Genomic DNA, 23,097 nt, shown 5'->3' on the forward strand with positions numbered 1-23,097 from the left:
GAGTTCCTGAAAAGGAATCATCCAAACAACACTCACATAAGATCCATTCAGCAGAAAGACCTTGAAACGTATGTTTATTTACATTCTTTAAATCCCAGAATCTTTTCTTTTTCTCAAGGGGGATTTGGGACCATGGGGGTACAAGGCTGGCTAAGTACACATTGCGGTTAGAGTCCAAGTAAAAGAAGAAATCCAAATTAAGTCTCTAGCCTAAGTGCCAACCTGAAAGCCATACTTCCTCCTTTTAACAGCCATGTCTTTCCACAAAGTTTTGAACTCAAAATGGCTATAAAGTGCATAGATGGCTTCTAGAACAGTGGCAGAGAGCTGGATTATGAGGCACAGTTATACAAGTATGACCATTCTATGAATGAACATGGTGGAATGTTCTGTGTCAGGAGCTTGGCTTGACTCAATTAATTCTCCATGCTGGCAGTAGAACTCTCTCCCTTCCATCCAATAGGGTAAAACAGGCACAGAATCACAGAATGGCTGAGGTTGGAAGTGACCTTGGGAGGACATCTGTTTCACCCTAGCTGCTCAAGCAGGGTCACCTAGAGCTGGCTGCCCAGAACTGCTCTCATCTTTATTCTCCTCCTAAGCAGCAACAGTAGGGTAAGGAGAAAGTGCTCAAGCACCATGTGCGCATAATTGTTATCCAACATCTTCAGCTCAAGACACTTAACCAGGAATGTTAAACCCCTTTTCCAAATCCTGTTTCAAGGCACATTACCTGCACAGCTGGGAGACAAAGTAGTTTATTACACAGTCTTCCCCTTTCCCTCAGAAATAATATTTTCAGGCTGTGCCCGCATGTACCATTCCACCCAGGCCCCATCGTACACTGCAACATCTGGTTTGCCACAGAGGTATGCGCCCAGAACCACGTGGCAGGCAGTGACCCCAGAGCCACACGTGGCTACCACCGGCTTTGAGAGGTCCACCTTCTTCTCCTGGAACAGAGTGCGGATCTGCTCAGGGGTCTTCTCTAAGCCAGACTCCGTGAGGAAATCAGTGAAGGGGATGCTCGTCGACCCAGGGACATGACCAGGCTCAATTCCTGGAGGAAAAACAGATAGGAATTAACCTCTACTGTCTGGGACAAATCTATTGCAAAACCTCCTCTGTTTCACTGGGAGGAATATGTATTGTTTAGTGTATTTTGTTAAAACAAAAACATTTATTTTTGTTAAACTTTTCTTTACTAAATTACTGATTACTCAGGAAGGATGGCTCTAACCCTCAGGTTACCACATGGACACAACCCTGTTCTTTCTCCCACATCTTTTTCCACATCAGAGCAACCCACATTGATGAAGCACTTCCACAGGCCGATCTGAGGCGAAGAGCAGCACCAGTACATGGAGAGACCAATTAATATCTTTCAAGGTGTATGGAAAGCTATGTTCCTCATTCCAGCCTCTCATGGGAAAAAAAAAATACGTGACTTCCCCACTCCTGAATTTTCAAAGAGCAGCACTTGCTAGTCAAAAGGAGAGGAGGACAGGTGGACACACTGCCTCAAGTCCCATCCCATAAGGGACAACCATATTCATTACCTCTACAGGAGTCAAAGTGATGGGCACCTTAAATTAAGATCCTTTTTAAAATGCCAGTGTTTCAGAAGGCACATTACCATCTCGGGGCTCTGGCTCTACTCCCCGGAACCGTCCTGCAGCACGGGCATCTACTAGTTGGAAGCGACGGGAATCCAAGTTATCTAAGACATCCTCATACGTTTTCACCAGGGACTTGTCCAAGGAGGCGTGGAACTCGCATGGAGCTACTTGGGTTTTCCCAGAGCTCAGTGCATTCCCCTCTCGCTGCCAGTTCTTCAGGCCACCATCCAGAAGGGAAACAGCTTCATGACCGAAGACCCGGAACATCCACCACACCCGGGGTGCTGAGAAGAGACCTTGGTCGCTGCCATCATACACCACAACATGGGAATCATTCCCCACACCCAGCTTCCCCACATATTCGGCAAAGTCACTAGCCTTGGGCAACATGTGATCGTAAGGTGAGGTTCGGTCGCTGCACTGGTCAATGTCAAAGAAAACTGCACCAGGGATGTGGCGCTCCTCAAACTCCCTCTTTGGGTCACGCTTCATCTTTGGCAAATACCAGGATGCATCCACGATTCTCAAGGCCAGCCCAGCTTGCTGGGACTTGATGGCTTCTGAAAGCCATTTTGCAGACACCAGTGCACGGTAGAGGAGTTGTTGCGACATCACTCCGGAGTCTTGGCCGAGATTAGCCAATTCCTGAAGTCTGCCTGAATCCACCTGTCTGCAAAAGGTAGAAAGTCACAAATTAGAAACCAGCCTTTCAAAAAGCAAATGGACTAAGATTCATGTTGGGACCTCTGGCTGCACTGAGGTGCTGGCTAAGCTTACGATGAGGAGCTTGAAGTACTCCAGCCCTGAAAGTAGTTTCACAGAGCTCAGCCCAAACCCTGCCCCGAGCGGGACACCACGGCAATCCTGCCCTGCGCCCAGGTCACCTGGCCCCTCCACCTCCAGGCACCCCAGCCAGCGCTGACAGCAGCCAGAGGGGCGTGGGGCAGCCCCAGAGACCGAGTGTCCTGGGGCGAGGCACGGCCCCACGACCAGGAGGGCTCTGCCCCACGGCTGTGCCCGCCCCGCAGCACACCTGCAGCCGGGGCCCCGCCGCCTCCCTCTGCGAGCTCCCCGTCCCGACGGGGCCGCGGTTCCCTCCGCGCCGCCCGTACCTCCGCGCTGGGCCTCAGTGCCCGCCAGCCATGGCCGCCGCCGGAGGGCGGGAGCGGGAGCGCTCCCAGCGGGCCGGTCCCGGCGCTGCCACCGCCTCCGCGCCGCCCCTCGGCCGCACCTCCCGCCCGCGGCCCTGCCGCCATTTCGTGCGCGCGTGAGGGGTGCGGGATCCTGGTCGCGGCGCCCCCGCCCGTCCCTGGAGATGGCGCGGCAGGGGCTTAGCCGGGCGCTGGTCTCCGCCGCCTGGCTGTCGGAGGCGGTGCGGGCCGGGCGGGTGGGGTCCGGCCTGCGGGTGCTGGACGCCTCCTGGTACCCCCCGAAGGAGCGAAACGCCCGTCAGGAGTTCAAAGAGAGGCACATCCCCGGGGCGTCATTCTTCGACATCGAGGAGTGTCGGGACAAGTCCTCCCCCTACGACTTCATGCTGCCCAGCGAGTCCCACTTCGCCGACTACGTGGGGCGGCTGGGTGTCAGCAATGACACCCACGTGGTGGTGTACGACGGGGACGAGGTGGGCACTTTCTACGCCCCCCGCGCCTGGTGGATGTTCCGGGCCTTTGGGCACAAGGAGGTCTCTGTACTAAACGGTGGCTTCAAGAACTGGGTGAAGGAGGGGCACCCCGTCACGGCAGAGGTCAGCCAGCCCACCCCTGCTGTCTTCAAGGCCAGGCTAAATAGGGCCCTGGTGAAGACTTTTGAGGAGATGGTACAGAACGTGTCGTCCATAAAGTTCCAGGTGGTGGATTCCCGCCCTGAGGGCCGGTTCCGGGGGACCGAGCTGGACCAAGGTAATGGAGGTGGGAGCGGCACCTGCCCCAGAGCAGGATGAGTGTCAATACTAGTCTGGGTGTAACAGCTCCTGGCAGCTGGCAAACAGATTTTCCTAATGCACAGGCATACCTCACCCTGACTTGTTGATTTACCTTAAAGGATCCGCAGTTGAGCGTTCAGATCCCAGTGCCATCACAGAATGCTTTTGTTGCAGTTGGCTATAAAGCTGTAGGAGGAAATAGGAGAAGAGGGCTGCAGTCATTTGGTTCCAAGATCCTCCATCCCACACACTGCAGAAGTTTATCAGTCAGAATGCAAACATGAGAGCTGAGAGCTCCCAGGGGATTGTTCAGGGTCCTATCTACCACCAGCAGACACACAAAAACTATCAGTATTCATACAGGCACCTCTCACCATAATGAATGCACCAGCAAAAGCCAAGGTTTTAGGTAATACAGTAACCCAAGGGACATTCTTCTTATCACTCTGATTCCCAGCAAATAGATAACTTGCCTGAGCTGATCTTTGTTCTTTGGCTTAACTAAGAAAAGCCCAAAACCTTTACCAAATGTATGGAGTGTCAGCCTCTCTCTTTTGGATGCCCCAAGTTACAGGAACAAAAATTGATTTTGTTACCTTGGTCAAACACTGGATGCACAAGCAGCAGGGGTGGGAGAAATCCTGCGCAGTGGGGACAGCTGGTACAGCAACGTGCCTGGAATGAAATTCAAGTTGGTTGGTAAAGGAGACCCTTGCTGTGTAATTTAAGCCTTGGTATATCCCAGAATAACTTCTCCAAAAGGGTGGAAAAGAAACTTCCCTGACTGACCGTTCCGGAGGCACTCCGGCAGTCACACTCCCACCACCAGAGACTTTACCTGCTGGAACTAAAGCCCCTTTGCAGCAGGCAGCTCCAGTGAACCAACAGGTGCCCTGCTTGACCCCTTACACATACCACACTCACACAGGTTTCCTTACCGGCTCAACCCTGGGTTTCCCTTAGCGAAGTCTCAAAAGTCTAGTTCCATAAAGCATAGTAACACAGAAACAGTTTGAGCTGGTGCCTCCGAGGAGAGAGCACAAACAAAGGAAACACTGGACTTTATTACCTTCACAGCCGAAGCATGACAAAGTCTTGGCTCTTCCTCCAGTGTCCTCGGTTCCTGCTGTGTCTCTGAGTGTCTGGTCGCCTGGCTGGCACCACAGGTCCCCGTGCCCTTTTTTGTGCAAAGGATCAGTGCCAGTTCATGGCCTCTTGCCTCGGGCTTCCACCACCTAGAGCTCAACCTGCAGCTGACACTGCAGGTGCACATCAAGCTACTTGCACTGAATGCATTCCTCAGTAAGGGAATCACAGAAATGGTTTAAAAAAGGAATGCAGAGGTTTTAGAAGAAAGCACAGAAAAACTCAGCAGCAGCTGCTGAGTCTGAGCAGAGCCCAGTGCTGCTGGAGCTGGCATGCTGTGGGCTTCTGCAATCCCCAGGCAGTGCTGCACTGCTGCCCTGCAGGTTGTTGGCATTCTGTTCTGGCTGTTTACTTAGTGTGTGCTGCTGTACAGCCTGTCAGTGTGACACCATGTCCTGAAATAAATTCCTGCATCCGCACCTCAGGAGTGTTTGGCTGTAAATGACTCTGCACGTGGTTTGCCCAAATGTCTCCAGTGAGACAAGTGTCTGTGCAAGACAATGTGGAAGGTGAGAAAGGTAATGGGAGTGATAGAGGACAGTGTTGCAGGGTGAAAGGGGGAATTAGGCTTATTCTATTTCTACATTCTATAGACAACAGATTAGCATTAGCAAAGGCATATAGTGCTTTTGGAAAACTCCATAAAAGAGTATGGCGTAATAAACACGTGAAGAAAAGCACCAAGATCAGTGTTTACAGAGCCATAGTGCTGTCTACTCTCTTATACGGTTCCGAATCATGGGTCATCTACCACCACCACCTGCGTCTCCTAGAACGCTTCCATCAACGCTGCCTCTGTACAATCCTAAACATCCACTAGTCAGATTATGTGACCAATACATCTGTTCTAGAACAAGTAGCAGTCACTAGCATTGAGGCCATGTTGCTGAGAATTCAGCTGCGCTGGGCAGGGCACGTCTCCAGGATGAAGGACCACCGCCTCCCTAAGATCCTGCTCTATGGTGAACTTGCCTCCGGATGCCGCAAGAGAGGAGCCCCGAAGAAAAGATACAAGGACTCCCTGAAACAACATCTCAGCCTCAGCCACATTGATCATCATAACTGGTCTACTCTGGCCTCAAATCGGGAGGCCTGGAGACACACCATCTACAACGCTGCCGTTTCCTTTGAGAACGCACGCAGGATCACTCTCGAGGAGAAAAGACAACGCAGAAAGAATCGTATCCTGCTGAATACACCACCTAAGGAGTCTTTCTGCTGTGCCTTTTGCAATCGGATATGTCTATCTCTTATTGGCCTCATAAGTCACCAGCGTGCCTGTAACAAATGTGGATAGAGCCTTCCCAAATCTTCGTTCGCGAAGCCTAGCCATGATTTCTACATTCTACTTCTTCGCCTACTGCAGCCCATCAAAGTGAAGGTTACATTTTAACCCCAAGATGTGAGTAAAATGCTCCTTGCTGGGAGCTGGTGGATTTTGTGTTCCCTTTCCCAAAGCAGGGGTTGTCACCAGGTGACAAATACCACAGCCCCAACAGCATCTCCAAAACAGATTTTTCCTTTGAAATGAGTCAGCATGAAACAGTTTATTTGAGGTGGTCCAGTTTTGCTTCCCACAGCAGATCCAGCAGGATAAGCTCTCCAGCTGCAGCTGCTGGTTCCACAGGAGCTTGACAGCCTTCTGGACCAGGCTATCCAGTATCTGAGCATCAGCCAGCCCTGGGTAAAAGACAGCGCTTACACCTAAAAGAGCAATTTGAAATCAATGCTGATTAATTGCAGGGGTCATCAAATCAGGGAGGGTGCAATTTAGAGAAGAAAAATGGTCATCAGGTTAAGGAACTTGGTGCCTTCTCGGGTGATTTCAGTTTAATTATTGCCTCAGTTCTTGACTTCCTAATTAAGTCAATTAATCTCTCCAGCTCCGTGAACTCCATCTCTAGAAGAGGCTAATTGCAGCTGATTCTTTTACCTCTTTGGTTTTTCAGTTCTTTGTGGTAAGAATTAATTGTTCCCATTTTATTTTTATGCAGCAGCTACCTTGCTGGGATTAAGACCTCTGTAGCGGTAAAGATAAGCCATAATACATGGCTAATTTTTGGTTGCTGGGAAAAGCTTACCTCAGTTGCCCAAGTGGAGAAAAAATGGATGTTTCTGTAAGCCAGGTCTCATAGGTCTTAAATGCAGGTGTTGCTTTGGTTGTTCGTGCGTGGTGTGCAGCATAAGCCTGTCAGATGTGCACTCCTGACCTACGCGCCGAGTAGTTAATGGTGTCCCTGCACAGTGCTGTGTTTCTGGAGGAACTAACGACCCAGAGGCAGATGATAAAAGTAATTACAGGATGGTTACCAGTGCTGGCCCTCTCTGAGCGCTGGGCACTGAAAACTGATGAACAAGAATTACAGCTAAACAAATGCATACAGAAGAGTTGTGAATTTCTGCATTCCTTTACAGACATCTGAGAAAAGAGGGGAAAGTTGCCAGACAAGAAGTCCATCCTCTAAAAAAGAAAGCAAACCCAAAACAATTTCATGAGCTTCTATGTGCTTTTCTTCTCATTCTCAGCCCTGGGGTTGTCCTTATCTCCCTTCTGCATACAGAACTCTTCAGATTTTGCCCATTTTCCCAGCTCTCAGTCCTGCCTCCCCCAAACATAAAGCTTTTGCTCAGCTTGAACGTTCAGTGGGAGTGAGAATGAAATGTAGCTTTTTTTTCCCCTCTCTTCTCCGAGAGGAGTCTGCAGTTGAGAGTGGGCTGGCTCTACCTTTGCCATGTAGTAATACTTGAGGCACAACAATGGAGAGTGAGAGACTTCATCAAAGTCTGTTTCAACCCACAGGAACCTATGAGGACTCTCAGGGAGCAGGCCAGGACCAAGCCTAAAGTGTTCCTTACAATGTGTTCATTGTAGATTAGACAAGATCAGTAATTGTCCCTTCCAGGAAATACCATTTGATGGAAGAGAGAGATAAACAAGTGAAGAGGTCAATAACTAACAAGCCCAGGTTTGGGGGTGAAAACTGGAATATTTATTGAACACATGCTTCACAATATAAGGGTTTTGGGGGCAGGACATGTTAATGAGGGGGAGGGGTTATGCTAACTAGGGGATGGATTATGCCAACTAGAGGATTACACAATTTTCTGCTACAGTTACGCAGTTGGTTAATGTTTTCCCTTAGCTAGGACCACATGGGGAAAAGAACAAAGAGGTTTCTACGTGGTCTGATAACATCATCACAAAGTCTTTCCATATCTTGCTGAAGGAGACATGACAATCAACATAGTTAAATATCAATAGGTCTTGTGAGGAAGTTCCTCAGAGTAAGGAGTTTCTCCCAGCTCCTGCAGTCCATGGCCTGCTACATAATCCTTTTCTGCTGATATGCGAGTTTCAGATTGCTACAAACAAGGAGGCAAGAGAGGAAGCATTTGGAAAAGAACAGCTATCTGCAGCCAGCACACTCCAAAACCACAGGGAATTAAATATGGACAGAGCATATATTTTACCTCTTTGACATTAAAAAATTCCATCTGGAGCTTTCATTGCAAAGGGAAGGCTGGAGAGGAGGGGCTGTAGTCTTAGCTAGATAAATAGCCAACAATAAAAACTACATGTAAACAGAGAGTCTAACAGATGTGGAAAAGGGGATTAAGTATTGAAGAAGATAACATATTACAGGTTACAAATTGTGAGGAAGGATTGCCAGACACCAAGCTGAGTGAGACTTGGCAAAAGGACTTAAAACAAATACAAAAACTTCTGGAACAAAGTGAATAAAAAGAGAACATGGAGAGAAAGAAAAAATAAGGTTGCTATGCAGTTAACAGGGGTTCCAGGTAAAAGATTATTTGTGTATAGTCTCAGGATTATACTGAGTCTTGAGTCTGTGCTACCGTGTTTTCTTCTATCCTAAAGATAAGTCTTCAGAAGGAGAGCAGAAATAAGGGGAAATAAGTTTAAATTATTTTTTATAAAGAGAGAGTGTAACCAGAAGATATCCCCATGCTCAAATCTGTGAGGCAGCTGATCTCTATCCCAAATATGTGTCAAAAATTAGTTGTGTGACATTGCAACTCCATGAGGCAAGAATTTGATACATTTAATCAGAGAATGGTTCTGTAGGATAGAAACACTAGCAAAGGGCATATTTTGGATAGGAGATACAGCACAATCTAGTCAGCTGTTGGACTATTACCCTAACATGGATAGACTAGAAGGCTTTCAAAAAACACTTCAAGAAAAATTATTTTAAATGCAGGCAAATTTGAGTAAAATACCTTGGTAAACACTCCCTGCAGCCAAGGGCTTTATTTCCTTGCCGGCAGAATTGATTGGCTAGATAAGAAAAATGGGAACATGCATGTCTGGAAGTTATGTCTGATCTTTTCTTTCAGCCATTGGAAGCACCTACAAGGTAACATTGTTCCATTTGGACTTCATTAATACTTTGGACATGACATTAGAGGGGCAGTTATTAGTTCAATATAAGGAGATGGCCAATAGCACAAGTACTGTTAGATTTTTTAAAAATTTGACTGGAAAGGAGATAAGGGAGATAAGCTTATGCTGAAAGGAGATCTGTGGGGCTGGAAATTGCCAGCATGGTCCCATTATTATGCTTCTGTGTTTTATTTCATGTTTTTCTGAATCATCAAGGCACTGAAAATAGGGGGTTGCTATTGAAATGTGCTGCTGGCATAGCCTTGGGAAGGTCTTAATGGTCATATGGGGAATATTATGAAGTGGCACCTGCAAATATAGAAGTGACAGGAAGTATAACACTACGCAGAGTTGGGTGCTTAGTAGCCCAAAACACTTAACTACTTATGTTTGTCTTACGAGCTGAAGACCCACGTTTGGAAGCAATAGAAGATGATAAGACTTGAATGCAAGAACCTCAGATGCAATTTAACCTTGGTAATAGCAATCATTAACCTCCTGTCTACCAATTATGATGCTAGGAAATGTCACTTCCTTATCCAGAAGCCTAGTGGACACCTAGAACTGTTCCTAGGGTGGCCAAAGCAGAGAAAAGCATTTCTAACAGGCTCTTACTGGGTTTAGGCTGAGGACGTAAGGTTGTTGAGAGTGCTGAGGGCTTACCATCAGTCTATTGGAGCAATAGCAGAAGGGGGAAAAGGCTATTTCAGCTGTAGGGCAGTGTTAGCTCAAGGATAAATGGTGTATGGACTGACCGTGATGAAGTAAATATTGAAAATCACTATTCCTCCTCACATGAGCAAGGAGGTGCCTCAGTGGGAAGTTTTGTGACAAGAATCCAAACTGTTTCTGAGATAGATGCTTTTTTTGAGAGGGAGCCTATAAAGTGATCACTGTAGTAGCTGGGACCCAGGCTCTCTAGTCCTAGTGTTCCTTTCTGGAGTTTCTAAGGGTGACTGCAAGAATCTGGCATGGAGTATGCTCTGTCTGAGGCAGGAGCAGATGTATCCTCTCCCCTGTTAAGATCCCAGCTGCATCCAGCCTTGCCTTCCAGACCTGTGTTTCTCTGCTCTTGACCTAGCAGAGAGAGATGATGAAACTTTCTCAACCACTCAAAAGCACTTCTTAGGCAGCCCAGGGGATTGTGGTTGTGCAGTTTCAGCTCTGTCTTTCAGCTGAACACCCACATAGATGAGTAAATGCAGTTTCTACAGAATTCCCCATCTTTCAACCGCAGAGTGCAAGCACTGGTCTCTGACTCCAACAGAGTTTTGAATCTCTGGAGCAAGGAAGTCTCCCTACAGATCAAAATCAAAACTGCTCTAAAATGAGAGTGTTCTTTTCAGATCTGCTCAGCTCCTACCCAAAGAGTTCTTTAAGGGTGATGAGTTGTCACAGCAATCTCCAGTAAGAGAGGGGTACAGACCTATTTTAAGGTGTGTGAACAGGCTAGACAGGTGATAATGACCGTGGTACCTGGGTCACCTAGGACCTGAATCGATGGCCCAGCAAGCTTCTTTGAGTAAGAGTTCCCTTTGAGCAAGAGTTCTCTTCTAGTTCAACCTCCAGGACTTCCTGATCTCAGTTCACTTCCCAGTGCCCTAGGATGGTGTGAGAGCATTGTTCTGTGATTCACAGACTTGTCTGTATTGGGGCAATCACTGGTACTGCAGCAGAGCCCCACAGAAATTCCTTGCTGAATGACGGGGTCGGGAGCATTCACTCTGTGGGAGACTGGTGGCCTAACCCAGGCTTTCTCTAGTAAGAAGCTTTGCAGTCTGAGAACTACATACGACGTTTTCTCACACTCAGGTTTTATTTCCTCTCTGTCATACAGACACTATATTGATAAGTGAGTTTTGCAGTTCTCTGTACTGAAGTGATAAACTTGTTTTCTGAAACTGGAAAAATGTGGTGAAAGCATCGGTCCAAAACACTGTCTCTAATTTTTTTTTTTCCTTTTTAGATGTTAGTCCCTGTAGAAGTCAGCAGTTTTTCTCCTGACTTCTCTCAGTAATGCTAAACACTTCTGAAGGATGCATGAGGTGACTACTAGACAACTGTGCCATATTTCTAAAGCACTCAGGGTGGATGAATCAAGAGACAAAGAGGAGCCATCTGGAATAGGGAGAGAACTTGTGAAGCTGACTCAGGACATCTTTGGTTGTCTTTAGGCTCTGTCTTTGTCCAGCAGAGCAAAATTCCCCTCCTCGATACGCTACCAAAGCCCTGTTTTCTCTATATCTCGTCATGTCATGACATCAGTCTGCATGAATGATGAGACTGCAGTGTCATTATGATGTGTGATGTCAATCTCTGACTAGGTATAGTTTAGAATCATTTGTGACACATTTCCTGCCCCAGTCTCTTCTCCTGACATCAGTTACCATGGTGACTTGGGCAACTGGAAAGCTGTCAGTGAAATAGATTACTATGTAAGTAACTTTCTCAGGGTTGTCTCATTAGAAGTTCAAACCTAGCAAGGAATCATTCCCCAAAATGCATTTTCAACGTAATATATAGTTTTTCTGGCTCCAGCAAGGCTTGATCCAAAGCCTCTCAAAATCAGTGGAAAAGCTTCTATTGATTAAGCCTATAGTGACAGAGTTTGTATTTGAAGGGCATGATGACAACCTTATCCATCATATTTTTTTATCTGCTTCTCTCTAAAGACTTTATTTTGAAATGCAGCTTTCAACTTGCCTGAAGTGGTCAACTATACCAGCAGAAAAACATAACCCATGCTGATTTCATCCATAGAGTGGATAAAAAGTGATACAAAATCTGACTTCTCACTTCTCTGACCCCATTGTCCCAGGACAGCTGCCTCAGCAATAATATAACTGACTTTAAAGTTGCTTTATGATTTACTGTGATTTCTGTTATTTACTTTTCTGAAATATGATTTTAAGGTGACACAGAAATAAACTGTGAACATATAACTGCTTTCACAAATTCCATGTAGAGACCATGCTTCCTGCTTCTGAAAACTGTTTCTATGCACTGCTAGCATACTTGGGGAAGCTCAAAAATGTGCTGCTGCATTCATCTTTACATAGATGCCTATAATGCCTTTGTTAGAGCTTTTTCTGTGTTGGTTCTTTGATTCCTGTCATGTCTAGGGCTTTGTCAGATTTCTACTTCTCACTGCTTTCAGTGGGGAAAGAGTTTGCTAAATATTCTGGAAGCTTTGACTTCAGCAAAGTTGAATAATCATTGTCCTCCTCCTTTTAGTCCTGTACTGCTTTGCATCTTCATCATCAAGTGAAACAAGCGAGTCTGTTGGAGAGAGTGAAAGTATCTGCAGTGATGCCTCTTTAATATCTCTTTCTTGAGCATCTTTCACCACCTACATTAGTGTGTCCTTGCTCACATTTCCTTTTCCTATTTACTCTTGCAGGGCTGGAATCCGGCCACATCCCTGGTGCTGTGAACATACCCTTCCACTCATTCCTATCCGAAACCGGACATGAGAAGAGTATTGAGGAGATCCAAGAAATATTCCGTGCGAAGAAAGTGGATCTCTCAAAGCCACTGACGGCCACATGCCGCAAAGGTGTCACGGCGTGTCAGATTGCCTTGGCAGCCTTCCTGTGTGGCAAGCAGGATGTGGCTGTTTATGATGGTTCCTGGTCAGAGTGGTTCCACCGTGCCCCACCACACTACAAGGTCTCTGAGGTGAAGCGCAACAAGGCCTAGAGTGAGAGCTTTGTCTTGGGCAGTGAGGTCTGGCAGCTTTTTCCAGCCCAGAGTAAGGTGAAAGGGAGGAGATAGAAGTAAGGAAAAAATATGCTGATTTGTATTTTGCAAATTTTTCGAAGAATGATCAGTAGATTTCTATTAATCTTCTGGGTTTTCTCAATTAATAAAATCTAAGATGATGCATCTGTGAATATATTGAACTCTTCTCTGTTACCTGTAACATGCTTGTGCTGAGTGGGAAAAGCACCTTTGCAACATGAAGGAGAGTTACACAATTCCCTGGAGACTATCAGAAATTCCAGTGGCCTGATGAGAGTTCGAGTCAGGAGCAGGATGAATGAAAAGTCAGGGGCTAAAATATTGGACTGGATGCGGGACACGGGAGGGTCAAGCAATGGTTCTGTCATTAACTCAATGTAAGACTTTTTACCAGCCCAATCTCTTCCCATTTGTAATGTGGAAAATGGGGGTGCCTTCCACATGCCAACTAGATCCAACCCATCAGGATGTGTGTTACCTTGCTGGTGTTCAGGTAAGGCACATCACAGAGGAACTTCCCAGCCCACTGATTATTACTTCTACTGGTTTTCCAGATAGGCAGCAATGAGGTCCCAACAAGAAGGCTGCAAACAATCAAGAGGGACCTCAGGGTCTTGGCTCAACAGATCAAGGGATCTGGAGTACAAGTTGTGTTCTCTTCCATCCTGCCAGTTGCAGGGAATGATGGGGCAAGAAACGGGGAGATTATGTAGAGGAATACCTGGCTTTGAGACTGGTGTTACCAGCAGAGTTTTTGGTTTTTTGATCGTGGGTCAGTTTATACAACATGGAGCCTGCTGACAATAAATGGGGTTGTCCTGTCTCAAAGGGGGAAAAGGATCTTAGCTCAGGAGTTAGAAGGGCTTATTGAGAGAGCTTTAAGCTAGATTGGAAGGGGGAAAGGGACAAAACCAGGCTTACCAGTGATAAGCAATGGGGTGGCATGCCAAAACTTGAGGAAGTAAGATCCCTCAGTCTGCTCCATGAGGTGTCAGCTACAATGAACCACACTCAAAATGTTTCTACCAATGCATACAGCATGAGGAACAAACAAGCAGCTTGAACCTTTGGCCCAGTCCCAGAGATACGACATCATTGGCATAAATGAAACTTAGAGGATGAGTCCTGTGACTGAATGTTGGATGTTTACAGGCTCTTCAGGAGGGATAGGCAGGGCAGGCGAGGTTGAATATGAGTCAGCAGTACTCTGGCAGCCAGGAGGGCCAACCTTGTCCTGGGGGGGCATCAGGCAAAGCATCGCCAGCCGGTCAAGGGAGGGGATTGTTCCACTCTGCTCTGCACTGGGGCAGCCTCACCTTGAATATTGTGTGCAGTTTTGGGCACCACAACAATGTTAGGGAGCATCCAAAGGAGGGCAACAAAGATGGTGAAGGGTCTAGAGGGGAAGCCATATGAGAAGTGGCTGAGATCACTTGGCTTGTTCAGCCTGGAGTCTACAACTTTCTCTTGATGGGAAGCGGAAGGGCAGGCACTGATCTCTTCTCTCTGGTGACCAGTGACAGGACCTGAGGGAATGGCATGAAGCCATGTCAGGGGAGGTTTCGGTTAGATATTAGGAAAAGGTTCTTCACCCAGAGGGTGATCCGTCACTGGAACAGGCTCCCCAGGGAACTAGTTATGGCACCAAGTCTGACAGAGTTCAAGAAGCATTTGGGCAACATTTTCAAGTACATAGTATGATTCCGGGGGCTGCCCTATACAGAGCCAGGAGTTGGACTTCAACAATCCTATTGAGTCCCTTCCAACTCAGGTTATTCTATGATTCTATGATTTTCCTTCCTCTCTGATCAGGGTCAGGAGCTCACGTGAAGCATTTGGAGATGCTAGAAGATCCAATTCTGCTGACATACAGTCTTGTTGATTATCGTGACTGTGTTAGGAGAGTCTCCAAGAAATCCTGTGTGTGATGTGAACTTCTGGGTACAGGTATTTCATGAGACATGGACCTTTTACTCTGCTCCTTGTTTGTTTTTTCAATCTGCCAGGATAATCCTTTACACCATGTGGATTCTGTTTCCCATGGAGAGGGAGCTCATAGCTCATAGAAGGAGGGAATGCTGTTCCCCAGCAACCATCTCTACTCTTCAGTTTCCATCCCACCTCTACACCTGGACTTCAGCAGGACCTACCTGCTTGTACAAATCACTGTGACATCACCAGGGATCATGGACCAGGTGAGATAGGTAGTTATGGAAGAGGCTTTTCCTCTTGGTAAATCATGGATCATTCCTTTTAAAAAAAAAATCCAGTCTCATTTTGACATTCATGGGGCTCCTCAGGTCTGAAAAGTCAATGAAACCTCCTCATATTTTGGACACCCAGTCAAATGTGGAAGGCATATGAAACCACTCTTGGCCACACCTGGTGGCTGGTGAGAATGGCCAGTTCCTACACCTATCTGAGGAGGTTAGTTTTCTACCTCAAAAGACAGCTCCCTCTTCCTCCAAGGCTGCATGTCAAGAAAGTCAGAGTGTTAGGCTATACTAAATCTTTCGTTCAGAAAGAAAGATCAAGTTTAACCATTTTTAGCTCTTTGATCAAGATATGTCTTTTCTAATTGATTGTCTATTGCCCGTCACAGGATTGGCTTAGCAAAGGAATAAGACATACTTCTTGTGACTTCTGTTATTGAGAAGGATGGTAAAATGGCCTTAAAGTCCTTCTTGGCATCAAGATGTAGGAGTCTCTGAGCGGTGCTTTGACTTTGGACCCTCGGAGTCAGAAGCAAAACAAGAAGCATGACAATAACATCACATACAGTTACAAACTAGAAAGTAGGAACAGTTTCAGGCTTCAGTGTCATTTTGTCCAGGAGTAACTGGGAAAAGGAAAGTTATTGATGAATGGGATTTGGGAAATAGGCACATTGCCTCACTACACAAAAATTCTGCTTTGTTGGAAGAAATGGGAGAAGAGGAGGAATTTCTACATTAGCAGACTGTAAAGTTCTTTCCACTGAATATAGTAATAATAACAAACAGACCTGGTTTTGTTTTACGTAGGAGGTGGAAGTTAACACAGCAGTTTATTTAGCAGCACAGATTCCTGCACTTTGATCATGTGTAACTGTATGGTTCTTCTTTAAAAAGAATCAACAGTGATAGAGAAAAGAAGCAGATTGTGCCCTGTGAGTTAGGACTGGCTTCCTCTCTTCATCTCTTGTGGCCCTGTTCTTTTTGTGGAAGAGGATCTGTCCCTTAATACCTTTGCAGAGCATGCAGCACTGACTCCTGGAGTCTGACTGATACAGTAACTTCAGCTTCAGGATCCCAATATCGTATAAGACATGCTGCTGCAAAGAAGTGGCACAGTGTAAAACCCAAGCTGGTGGTGGTTCAAGTCAGCCCTGGTGAAGCACTAGGCTTCCTACCCCTCTGGCTGATGTCTTCATTCCAATGACTGCCTCAAGAGCAGAAGGTAAGCCTGTATATCATGTCCTGAGTTAATTTGACAAATCCAAACATACATCCCTACCTGATCCAGATCCCATTTGAACTGCTGCTAGTGCCAGCAGACTCACAATTACCATATTTATCACCATGGGCCATGGCTTCAGTTTTAACAGCACTGAGGGAGACTCAAGGATAGACCCAGGTCTCAGGGATTAATCATAGCTCAGAGAGCTATGCAGGGGCGGAAATACCAGGAGTTTGCACTTAGGAAATGTGGAATGACAGTGGTTCTCTGTTGTTTGTGTTTTCAGCAACGTCAAGCTCAGTGCAATGCAGATTTAGACACAGGACAGAAAAGACTCACTGACTGTACTGAAGTGACAAAAAAGTCCTTGGACTGGACATCTCTTTCAGATTACGAGCAGCTGGGTTACAACCTGAGATCAAATCTCTTCCAAGGTGAGGGGACACACATGCCTATCCCTGACCTTCAAAGCTGATTCCATCTACACTTTGCCAGGACTCAGGGCAGCCACATTGCTATGTGCAGACATCTGACTATAGGTGATACTCACTTTCTCTGCTTATTCCTTCTATCCGCAGTCACTGCTTTTCCAGACTGTGGTACTTGAGGAAACAGAATCTAGATCCTTCCATTCTATTCTATGTATCCTGTCCCTTTCTTTTCATTCACTCTTTTTTTTCCAAGATGTGAAAAGCAAACATGAGTCATGACTCTTGTCCTCCATGTTCAGACCTGTCCAAATGGACACCATTTGGAATTCAATGTCCCCTGTCATCTCCAGTTGCTAGTTATCTCCAGTTCCAGTATTGACTTTATTTCTCTTCAAGACTTTAGAGATGTGGGGCTCTGAAATATCTTGCCCAAACCTCTGTTTCCAAGGTTCCCCAGGATCCTTCCATCAAAACAAATATTGGAAACTGAGCAATCATCCCATTTTGTTACCATCATATCCAAGAAACTCTGAAATAATTGTCTGTGATTCTAGTTTCTCATGTACCAGCATAAGACACATTCCTTTTCCTTGTACAGTACGTTCCATGTCAAGACCTTGCTGGGTATTGAAGACTGCATTGTCCTCGGTTTGTGTAGTCACACAGAAAGGAAGGACATCTTTCCTCAGGGAGCTCAAAATCATTATTGTCAAGAAAAAGGTGTGATAAAAAGAAAGGTGAAGTGGAAAGGATGAGAGATTAAAATAAAGCCCCCTCGTGGCTAAAAGTCAAGAGGGGATGAATACAGAAGTCACAGCTGGGAATTATCTGTCAAGTATTGTGGCAGAAAAGGGGATCAAGGAGGGCTGGAGTGTTAAGATGGTAGTTTTTTTGTGGAGTTGTGCTGCTGAGTAGGAAGCTACTCACGTGAATGAGGAGATTCAACATGAGGTAAGTGGGCACTCGACTAAAGAAGAAAGGGCACTGGGATACAAATAAAGATGATACCTTACAGCAACCTCTGTGTGTATCTCATACTTGAGGATGAAAAGCAGATAAATTGGCAAACACAAGCTCCCTCCTGGGAGATAATGAAGCTATTGTTCAGCACTAGTCACAGATCTGGTCAAAGGTACTGCAGTCAACACATGCCTTTTCTTCAGCCCTTGAAACTGCTGGTGTTGCTCCCCTGATCAATTCCAGGACTGCAGTAGGGTGATTTCTGCATACAATTCCTTATTTGCTGTTCCTTGCAGGTGGCCCACTGAAGAGCCGAAGCTTGATGAGAGATTCCTACACCCCTGATGTAATTCAGAAGGCAATCAGAGATCCCAAAAATTGGCATGGAAGGAGGATTTATGAGCTAGGTATGGCTTCTGCAGGAAAAGTACCTTGCTGAATTCCTTAGATGGGTGCTGCTTCTGCCAAGGACAATGAATGGGTTTGGGCAAAGTCACAAGAGGACTAAAAATTAGCATTTTAAGAAGAGAGGAGCTCTGCAGCTAGAATAATCCTTGGGGTATAATAGCGCTAGGAAGGAGGCTGTATCTGAACTATGATTTGCCTTCTTTACAGGGAAATGGTATGAGAAATATTTCCTAGATCTTAACGTGCAGAAAGCAATGAAGGACAAATACGGGGATAAAAAAGGCAAGCCTTAGAAGATGAAGGTTGAAGACTGGAGTGCATTCAGCAAGTGATCTTTTTCCTCAGCCATCTAATAAACCTCCATGTAAAACCTGAACCCATTGCTTGCTAACTGTCAACAGCAGGTTTGTTGCTGATTCTCTCTTGCCCCCTCTATTAGAGTATCTCTGGGGAGAGTAATGCAAGATAAATTTGAATATAAATGCAAAAAAACCCAAAACACTTTGTTGGTCACTAGTACAGCAGGAATGATTGGTGTGTGAGGCACATATCTTTGCAGAGGGATGTGGTGGTGAGAGAAGCCCATATAGAAATTCATCTACTCAGCACCTAAGTTGGAGTAGGACCTGTGAGCGGTGTAAGAGGGTGACGGTGGAAGGGGTGCATGTGTGTGTGTGAGAAAACTCATGTTTGCCAGAAGATTTGTGATGCGTGGACAGCTGCCCCAGCAGTCCAGAGAGAAATACAGAGGATGCACTGGGAACAAACCAAAATTGCCCAAGGACCTGAGTGCTGTCTACCTCTCTCACTGAAGACTAGAAAGCTCCCACACAGAAAAGCTTCAGATCTGTGTGTACAGGGCAGCTAGACACACCAGAAGAACCAGCTCCTTATTGATACTTCCAGGGTGAATTCGGGCTCTCTTGCCAGAAGGGCACCAAACCATGTCCACTTAATAACCTGGGCACGGCTCTGTGTGATTGGCACCCTACATGGGGTAGGCAAGGAAGGTTTTCTGCACACCATTCTAATTCTGTTGTTATATCTGTCACATGGAGGATTTCAGGGAGCAGCAGTAATGTGTGAAAGCAAATGGAAATTCAGTTGAGAAGAGGAGGCATCAGTGCATTCACTAAAGCCCACACTAATTGCAGGCCAAGCAAATGAAAAACCAAACAACAGCTTATCCCACCTAGAGAGAATAGGAAAGCTGCAAGAAGCTTCTCCAATCTGCAAATCACCCCACAATGTGCACGGACCCTTACTGAAGCTCTCATAAGCCTTACTTGTCTCTGACAGCCCTTTCCCTAACTCAAAGATAAATGTCTCTCAGAGAGAAACATGTCCACCATACAGTCTGTACAATCTGAAATTCAAGAGTGTATTTGGACAGTAAGCAAGGACCACACAAGGGCTTGAATGATACAGGACATGCAGGGTCTTTAGAGCTTCCTGATGTGTTTTTCTCACAAGTTTAATGGTCCTTATTGCAGGATTCTGCTTCCCAGCTCCAAAGTGTAGCAGTTTGGTGTGGCAATCACAAAGTACATTTCTGGGAATAGCAATGCCCTGATCTTTCCCGTCTGGTCCTAAGCTTTTCACACTTTAAAAGATTGATGCTTTGCTCCCTGATATGAACTGTGTTGGGATAGAATTAGGATTGTTATTTCACCATTGGCTGGTGATTAGATAACAATATGCTGACTTTGTTAAAGTAGTGAAGGAGGTTAAAATTTAATATAATATAATAATCAAGCGATAATCATTTTCCACCGCCAATAATTAACCATTTGGACTTCTGATATTTCCAGGCACATGTCCAAGCCTTTGAAATTAAGGAAACTGGCCAAACGGCAGCTTGTAGAAACCTCCCTATGGGTTTGCTTTGTACATCAGTACTAACTGGCTCCTGCCTGAGTACACGCCACACTAGCTCCGGCTGAAAAAGCGCAGCTCTGTAGGAACAGCCTGTTCTCTGTGTTGCAGCCAGCTCTGATGGCCAATATTACTCCAGGTACATAATAAACGCTGTCTTCTGAGACCACAGCAGGTCCTAATCCAGAAAACATGGAGCTGAGCAGAAATCTACTGACGTTGTTTGGCATACTGGAAGCAGGCAGTTCAGGGCACAAGCAGCTAATACACAACACATAATGTGGGCTGAATCTGCACGTAGAATTACAGATCTGTTTCTACTAGACATTAAAAATGCCTATTAGCCATTAGAAATAGGCACTAGGGCAGGCAGACTGCAAGATTATGGTACAGCTTGAGGTAAATACCCTTTTGCTATCTGTGAAGGGCTCATAAAGAGACTGGATCAGAAGGGAAATGGACTGAAATGTCCTGTTGGTGCACCACTGTGCACAAACTGTGCATTTCCTCTTGCAGTGGAATGAAGTCACTTGGTGTGCTTTTTACAAATTACAATATTTTATAAGCACTTAAATAGTATAAAATACTTGGCATTGTATAATGCATTCAAATGGTGACAGCTGTTTCATGATAAACATAGATGTGGCAATCCCCCTTCATCTTCTTTGCTTTGCCAACTGTTACAGATCAGCCAGGGACAAACACTTTTAGAGAGGTGACACACTGAAAGCTGCAGAGATAGTTGAGATGATAGCTTTCAGTGAGGCAGCGCAGCCTCTGGGAACAATCAATAACTGAAGTCTCTGAGTGCTGAACAGACAAATTTAGCCAGAACCTTCGTCTGGACCATTGCCCTGTGTGCACTCTGTGTTGACTAGAGTGCTTTAGCAACCTGAACATGTGTAGTCAAAACCAGCTTTGGAATCCCCAAGTATCATGCCATATGAAGTTAGACAAGAATAGAGCCAAAATAAGTGCTCACTGCAGCTGAAATCTCTCTTCTATTCATTCTTCTGCTCTCATTCCTTCTTGTTTGCTTTGTGCTGGTGTTGACACTTCCCTACGCATCCTCTGAACTGAGTCAACTTGATAAACCACCAGAAAATCAATACAGAAGAAAAAAAAACCAAAGCAAAACAAAAACACAAACCAAGTTAATAGGTTAACAAATTAAATTTTCTAAGCAAAGGACCTTGTTGCAGACAAAGAGATATAGATGTTGGGGAAAGGGAGTGGAAAGACAGTGGACGGGGAAATGGCCTTTCCCTGCCTTTTTAATGCAGTGAGAAATTAATTTGCCTCCACTATTTTGTCTCACTGGACTCAGTGCTTTGCAGCACAGGTAGCCTGTATTTAAGTGATTTTACACGGTCTGGTCATTGGGTGGCAGCTCTGAGCCAATGTTTTTATCTGACAGGGCAGAACTTGGGGAAAAAAGTGAGATTTTTCTCTGGTTTAGCTAAGCCATTCACCAAAATTGCTTTTTAAGAACTGTTTTGGTCATCTATAAACAGTCAATGCACTTGAAATAAAGATAATTATACTATAAAGATTTGAAACAGAAGGGATCCATTGCATCTAAGCTTCTGCAGCACTCTCCTCATTACTTTTTCTTGCAGTAATGGCTATTTCCAAGTTCAGGCTTATGCATACCTGCAGTCTAGGCATAGACTATTTTGCAGGATATCACTTTTAATAAGGATTTCCTGTTCTCCAAACAATATTTTTTTCTTTTCATTTAACCCTCTAACCTCTGCCTATCTCACGTTATCCTGAACAATTCCAACCTTTGGTATCTCCACTGTCTATGACTTTGAATAGCTCATATAAAGAGATGGTGACAACTGTAAGAACAAAAGACAGTCAATGCAAAAAACTCTTATCAGAGTCTTCAGCCTGCTATTCAATTCAACCCTTTGTGCTGTAGAGCTTGCACAGAAGTAAAACTTAAATTCAGAGCTACATCTATCCTGAGGTAAGCCCAGTATTCCTAAAAGAATGGAGTACTTACTGCTGATCCTGCCTATAATGGGATAAAAGAGAAATCCAGCACTGCTTGAAGTGTCAAGAGATCACAACAAAAAAGGGAGTGGGTGGACTTCAGTGGATTTCACTCTTGGGCACTGGGTTTAAAATACAATTGTGTCTTATGTTTGAAGGTATTCAAAACAGTTATTCATCCAGAGAGAATGGTGATTTGAGGGTTAGGAATTACCAGTGTAGTTCCCCTTGATACTGGTAGAGCAAAGGAGCCATGCAGCAAGAAAGTTAAAAAAAAACCCCAAAATCAAATAGTGCGTTCCTCACGGTTCGCTTTGGGTTTCGTTTGCCACAGACTCCTCTCTGACAGAGCCAAGACTTCACGGACTGAAGCTGCCAAGAGCAGTGACCTGGTAGGAGAGGTGGGATCACTGCACTTGGAAACATCATCTCCCTACGGATGGAGAATGGGCTCTCTCAGCTCTGGGCAAAACAGGGGCGAGAGCTACATTACCAAGAAGCTTTCAGGTTCTATTTCTGATTAGTAAACAGGCCTACTGATTTTTATGCTGAGTTGCTATTTTACCCCTTTTAATAACATTCTTTTTTGTTTAAACCCTTGGATTCATTGCTCCTGAGCAGGAAAACTGATTATCCAAGCTCATTATGTGCCCAAGCAAAATCATTTTCTTTTCCTATAACCTGAGAGCCTTGAACTGAAATTGATTAACTATTTTTAGAAAGAAGCCCTAGCTAAATCTGGCTTCTTCCCCTGCCAATCTCACCTATCAGGGGAGTGCAAAACAAGCCTATCTAAATGGAGGTGCATGGAAATTATGACCTGTCCCTTTTACCAAATGCATTAATATAACTAAGAAAGAGGTAGGTTTATTTGAGATCTTTCACCATGTTGGATTAGAATCAGGAGAGGAGAGGTAGCATTTGTGGAAAGAAAATGTGATTATGATGGTGTCATTTTTCAAATTTTTGGATTGGTTGTCTAAGACACCTACAACTCCAGAAGGCTTTTCTGAATCTCAAAGCTGGCTAGTTTCCTTTTCCAACAGCTTTCTTAGGGCTCTGAAGACCTGAAAGATCTCAATATTCTGTGCATTTTTTTCCTTGTCCCTGATGGACCCACCATCATGTGCAGGCTCTCTGATCATTTTA

General features: G+C 45.3%; 2 protein-coding genes across 9 annotated transcripts; one reads left to right on the top strand and one right to left on the bottom strand.

The window, feature by feature from the left end:
• Positions 1–46: 46 nt before the first annotated feature.
• On the bottom strand, positions 47–4,997 carry MPST (mercaptopyruvate sulfurtransferase). Of its 6 annotated transcripts, none has more exons than XM_051785085.1 (5): positions 4,613–4,997; positions 4,140–4,218; positions 3,656–3,729; positions 1,637–2,289; positions 47–1,060 (listed from the first exon to the last, which is right to left on the bottom strand). In XM_051785085.1, exons 3-5 carry the CDS (start codon positions 3,694–3,696, stop codon positions 762–764), a joined length of 993 nt encoding a protein of 330 aa, XP_051641045.1. In that variant the 5' UTR covers positions 3,697–3,729; positions 4,140–4,218; positions 4,613–4,997; the 3' UTR covers positions 47–761. The 6 variants fall into 6 exon arrangements, with proteins under 6 accessions (XP_051641045.1, XP_051641046.1, XP_051641047.1 ...); XM_051785086.1 differs by lacking the exon at positions 4,613–4,997 and adding an exon at positions 4,482–4,597; XM_051785087.1 differs by lacking the exon at positions 4,613–4,997 and having other exon boundaries at positions 4,140–4,263.
• LOC127470039 (thiosulfate sulfurtransferase) lies at positions 2,823–18,448 on the top strand. 3 transcript variants are annotated; one of them, XM_051785100.1, is made up of 6 exons: positions 2,823–3,520; positions 12,495–15,030; positions 15,946–16,273; positions 16,560–16,707; positions 17,961–18,071; positions 18,280–18,448. In XM_051785100.1, exons 1-2 carry the CDS (start codon positions 2,935–2,937, stop codon positions 12,791–12,793), a joined length of 885 nt encoding a protein of 294 aa, XP_051641060.1. In that variant the 5' UTR covers positions 2,823–2,934; the 3' UTR covers positions 12,794–15,030; positions 15,946–16,273; positions 16,560–16,707; positions 17,961–18,071; positions 18,280–18,448. The 3 variants fall into 3 exon arrangements, with proteins under 3 accessions (XP_051641060.1, XP_051641059.1, XP_051641058.1); XM_051785099.1 differs by lacking the exon at positions 15,946–16,273 and having other exon boundaries at positions 12,495–13,328; positions 14,842–15,030; XM_051785098.1 differs by lacking the exon at positions 15,946–16,273.
• Positions 18,449–23,097: the final 4,649 nt, after the last annotated feature.

This window comes from Manacus candei, unplaced genomic scaffold (genome assembly GCF_025592945.1).
Source record: "Manacus candei isolate 608988 ecotype Guabito, Panama unplaced genomic scaffold, ASM2559294v1 h1tg000018l, whole genome shotgun sequence".
In the NCBI taxonomy this organism is placed as follows: domain Eukaryota; kingdom Metazoa; phylum Chordata; class Aves; order Passeriformes; family Pipridae; genus Manacus; species Manacus candei.

Excerpts from the sequence above, each read along its gene's own strand:
- LOC127470039 (XM_051785100.1), top strand. The coding sequence starts at position 2,935 with ATGGCGCGGCAGGGGCTTAGCCGGGCGCTGGTCTCCGCCGCCTGGCTG. Across the intron at positions 3,521-12,494 it reads GGGGACCGAGCTGGACCAAG|GGCTGGAATCCGGCCACATC; the intron begins GTAATGGAGGTG and ends TTACTCTTGCAG.
- MPST (XM_051785085.1), bottom strand. The coding sequence starts at position 3,696 with ATGGCACTGGGATCTGAACGCTCAACTGCGGATCCTTTAAG. Across the intron at positions 2,290-3,655 it reads TCAACTGCGGATCCTTTAAG|ACAGGTGGATTCAGGCAGAC; the intron begins GTAAATCAACAA and ends TACCTTTTGCAG. Across the intron at positions 1,061-1,636 it reads AGAGCCAGAGCCCCGAGATG|GAATTGAGCCTGGTCATGTC; the intron begins GTAATGTGCCTT and ends TTTTTCCTCCAG.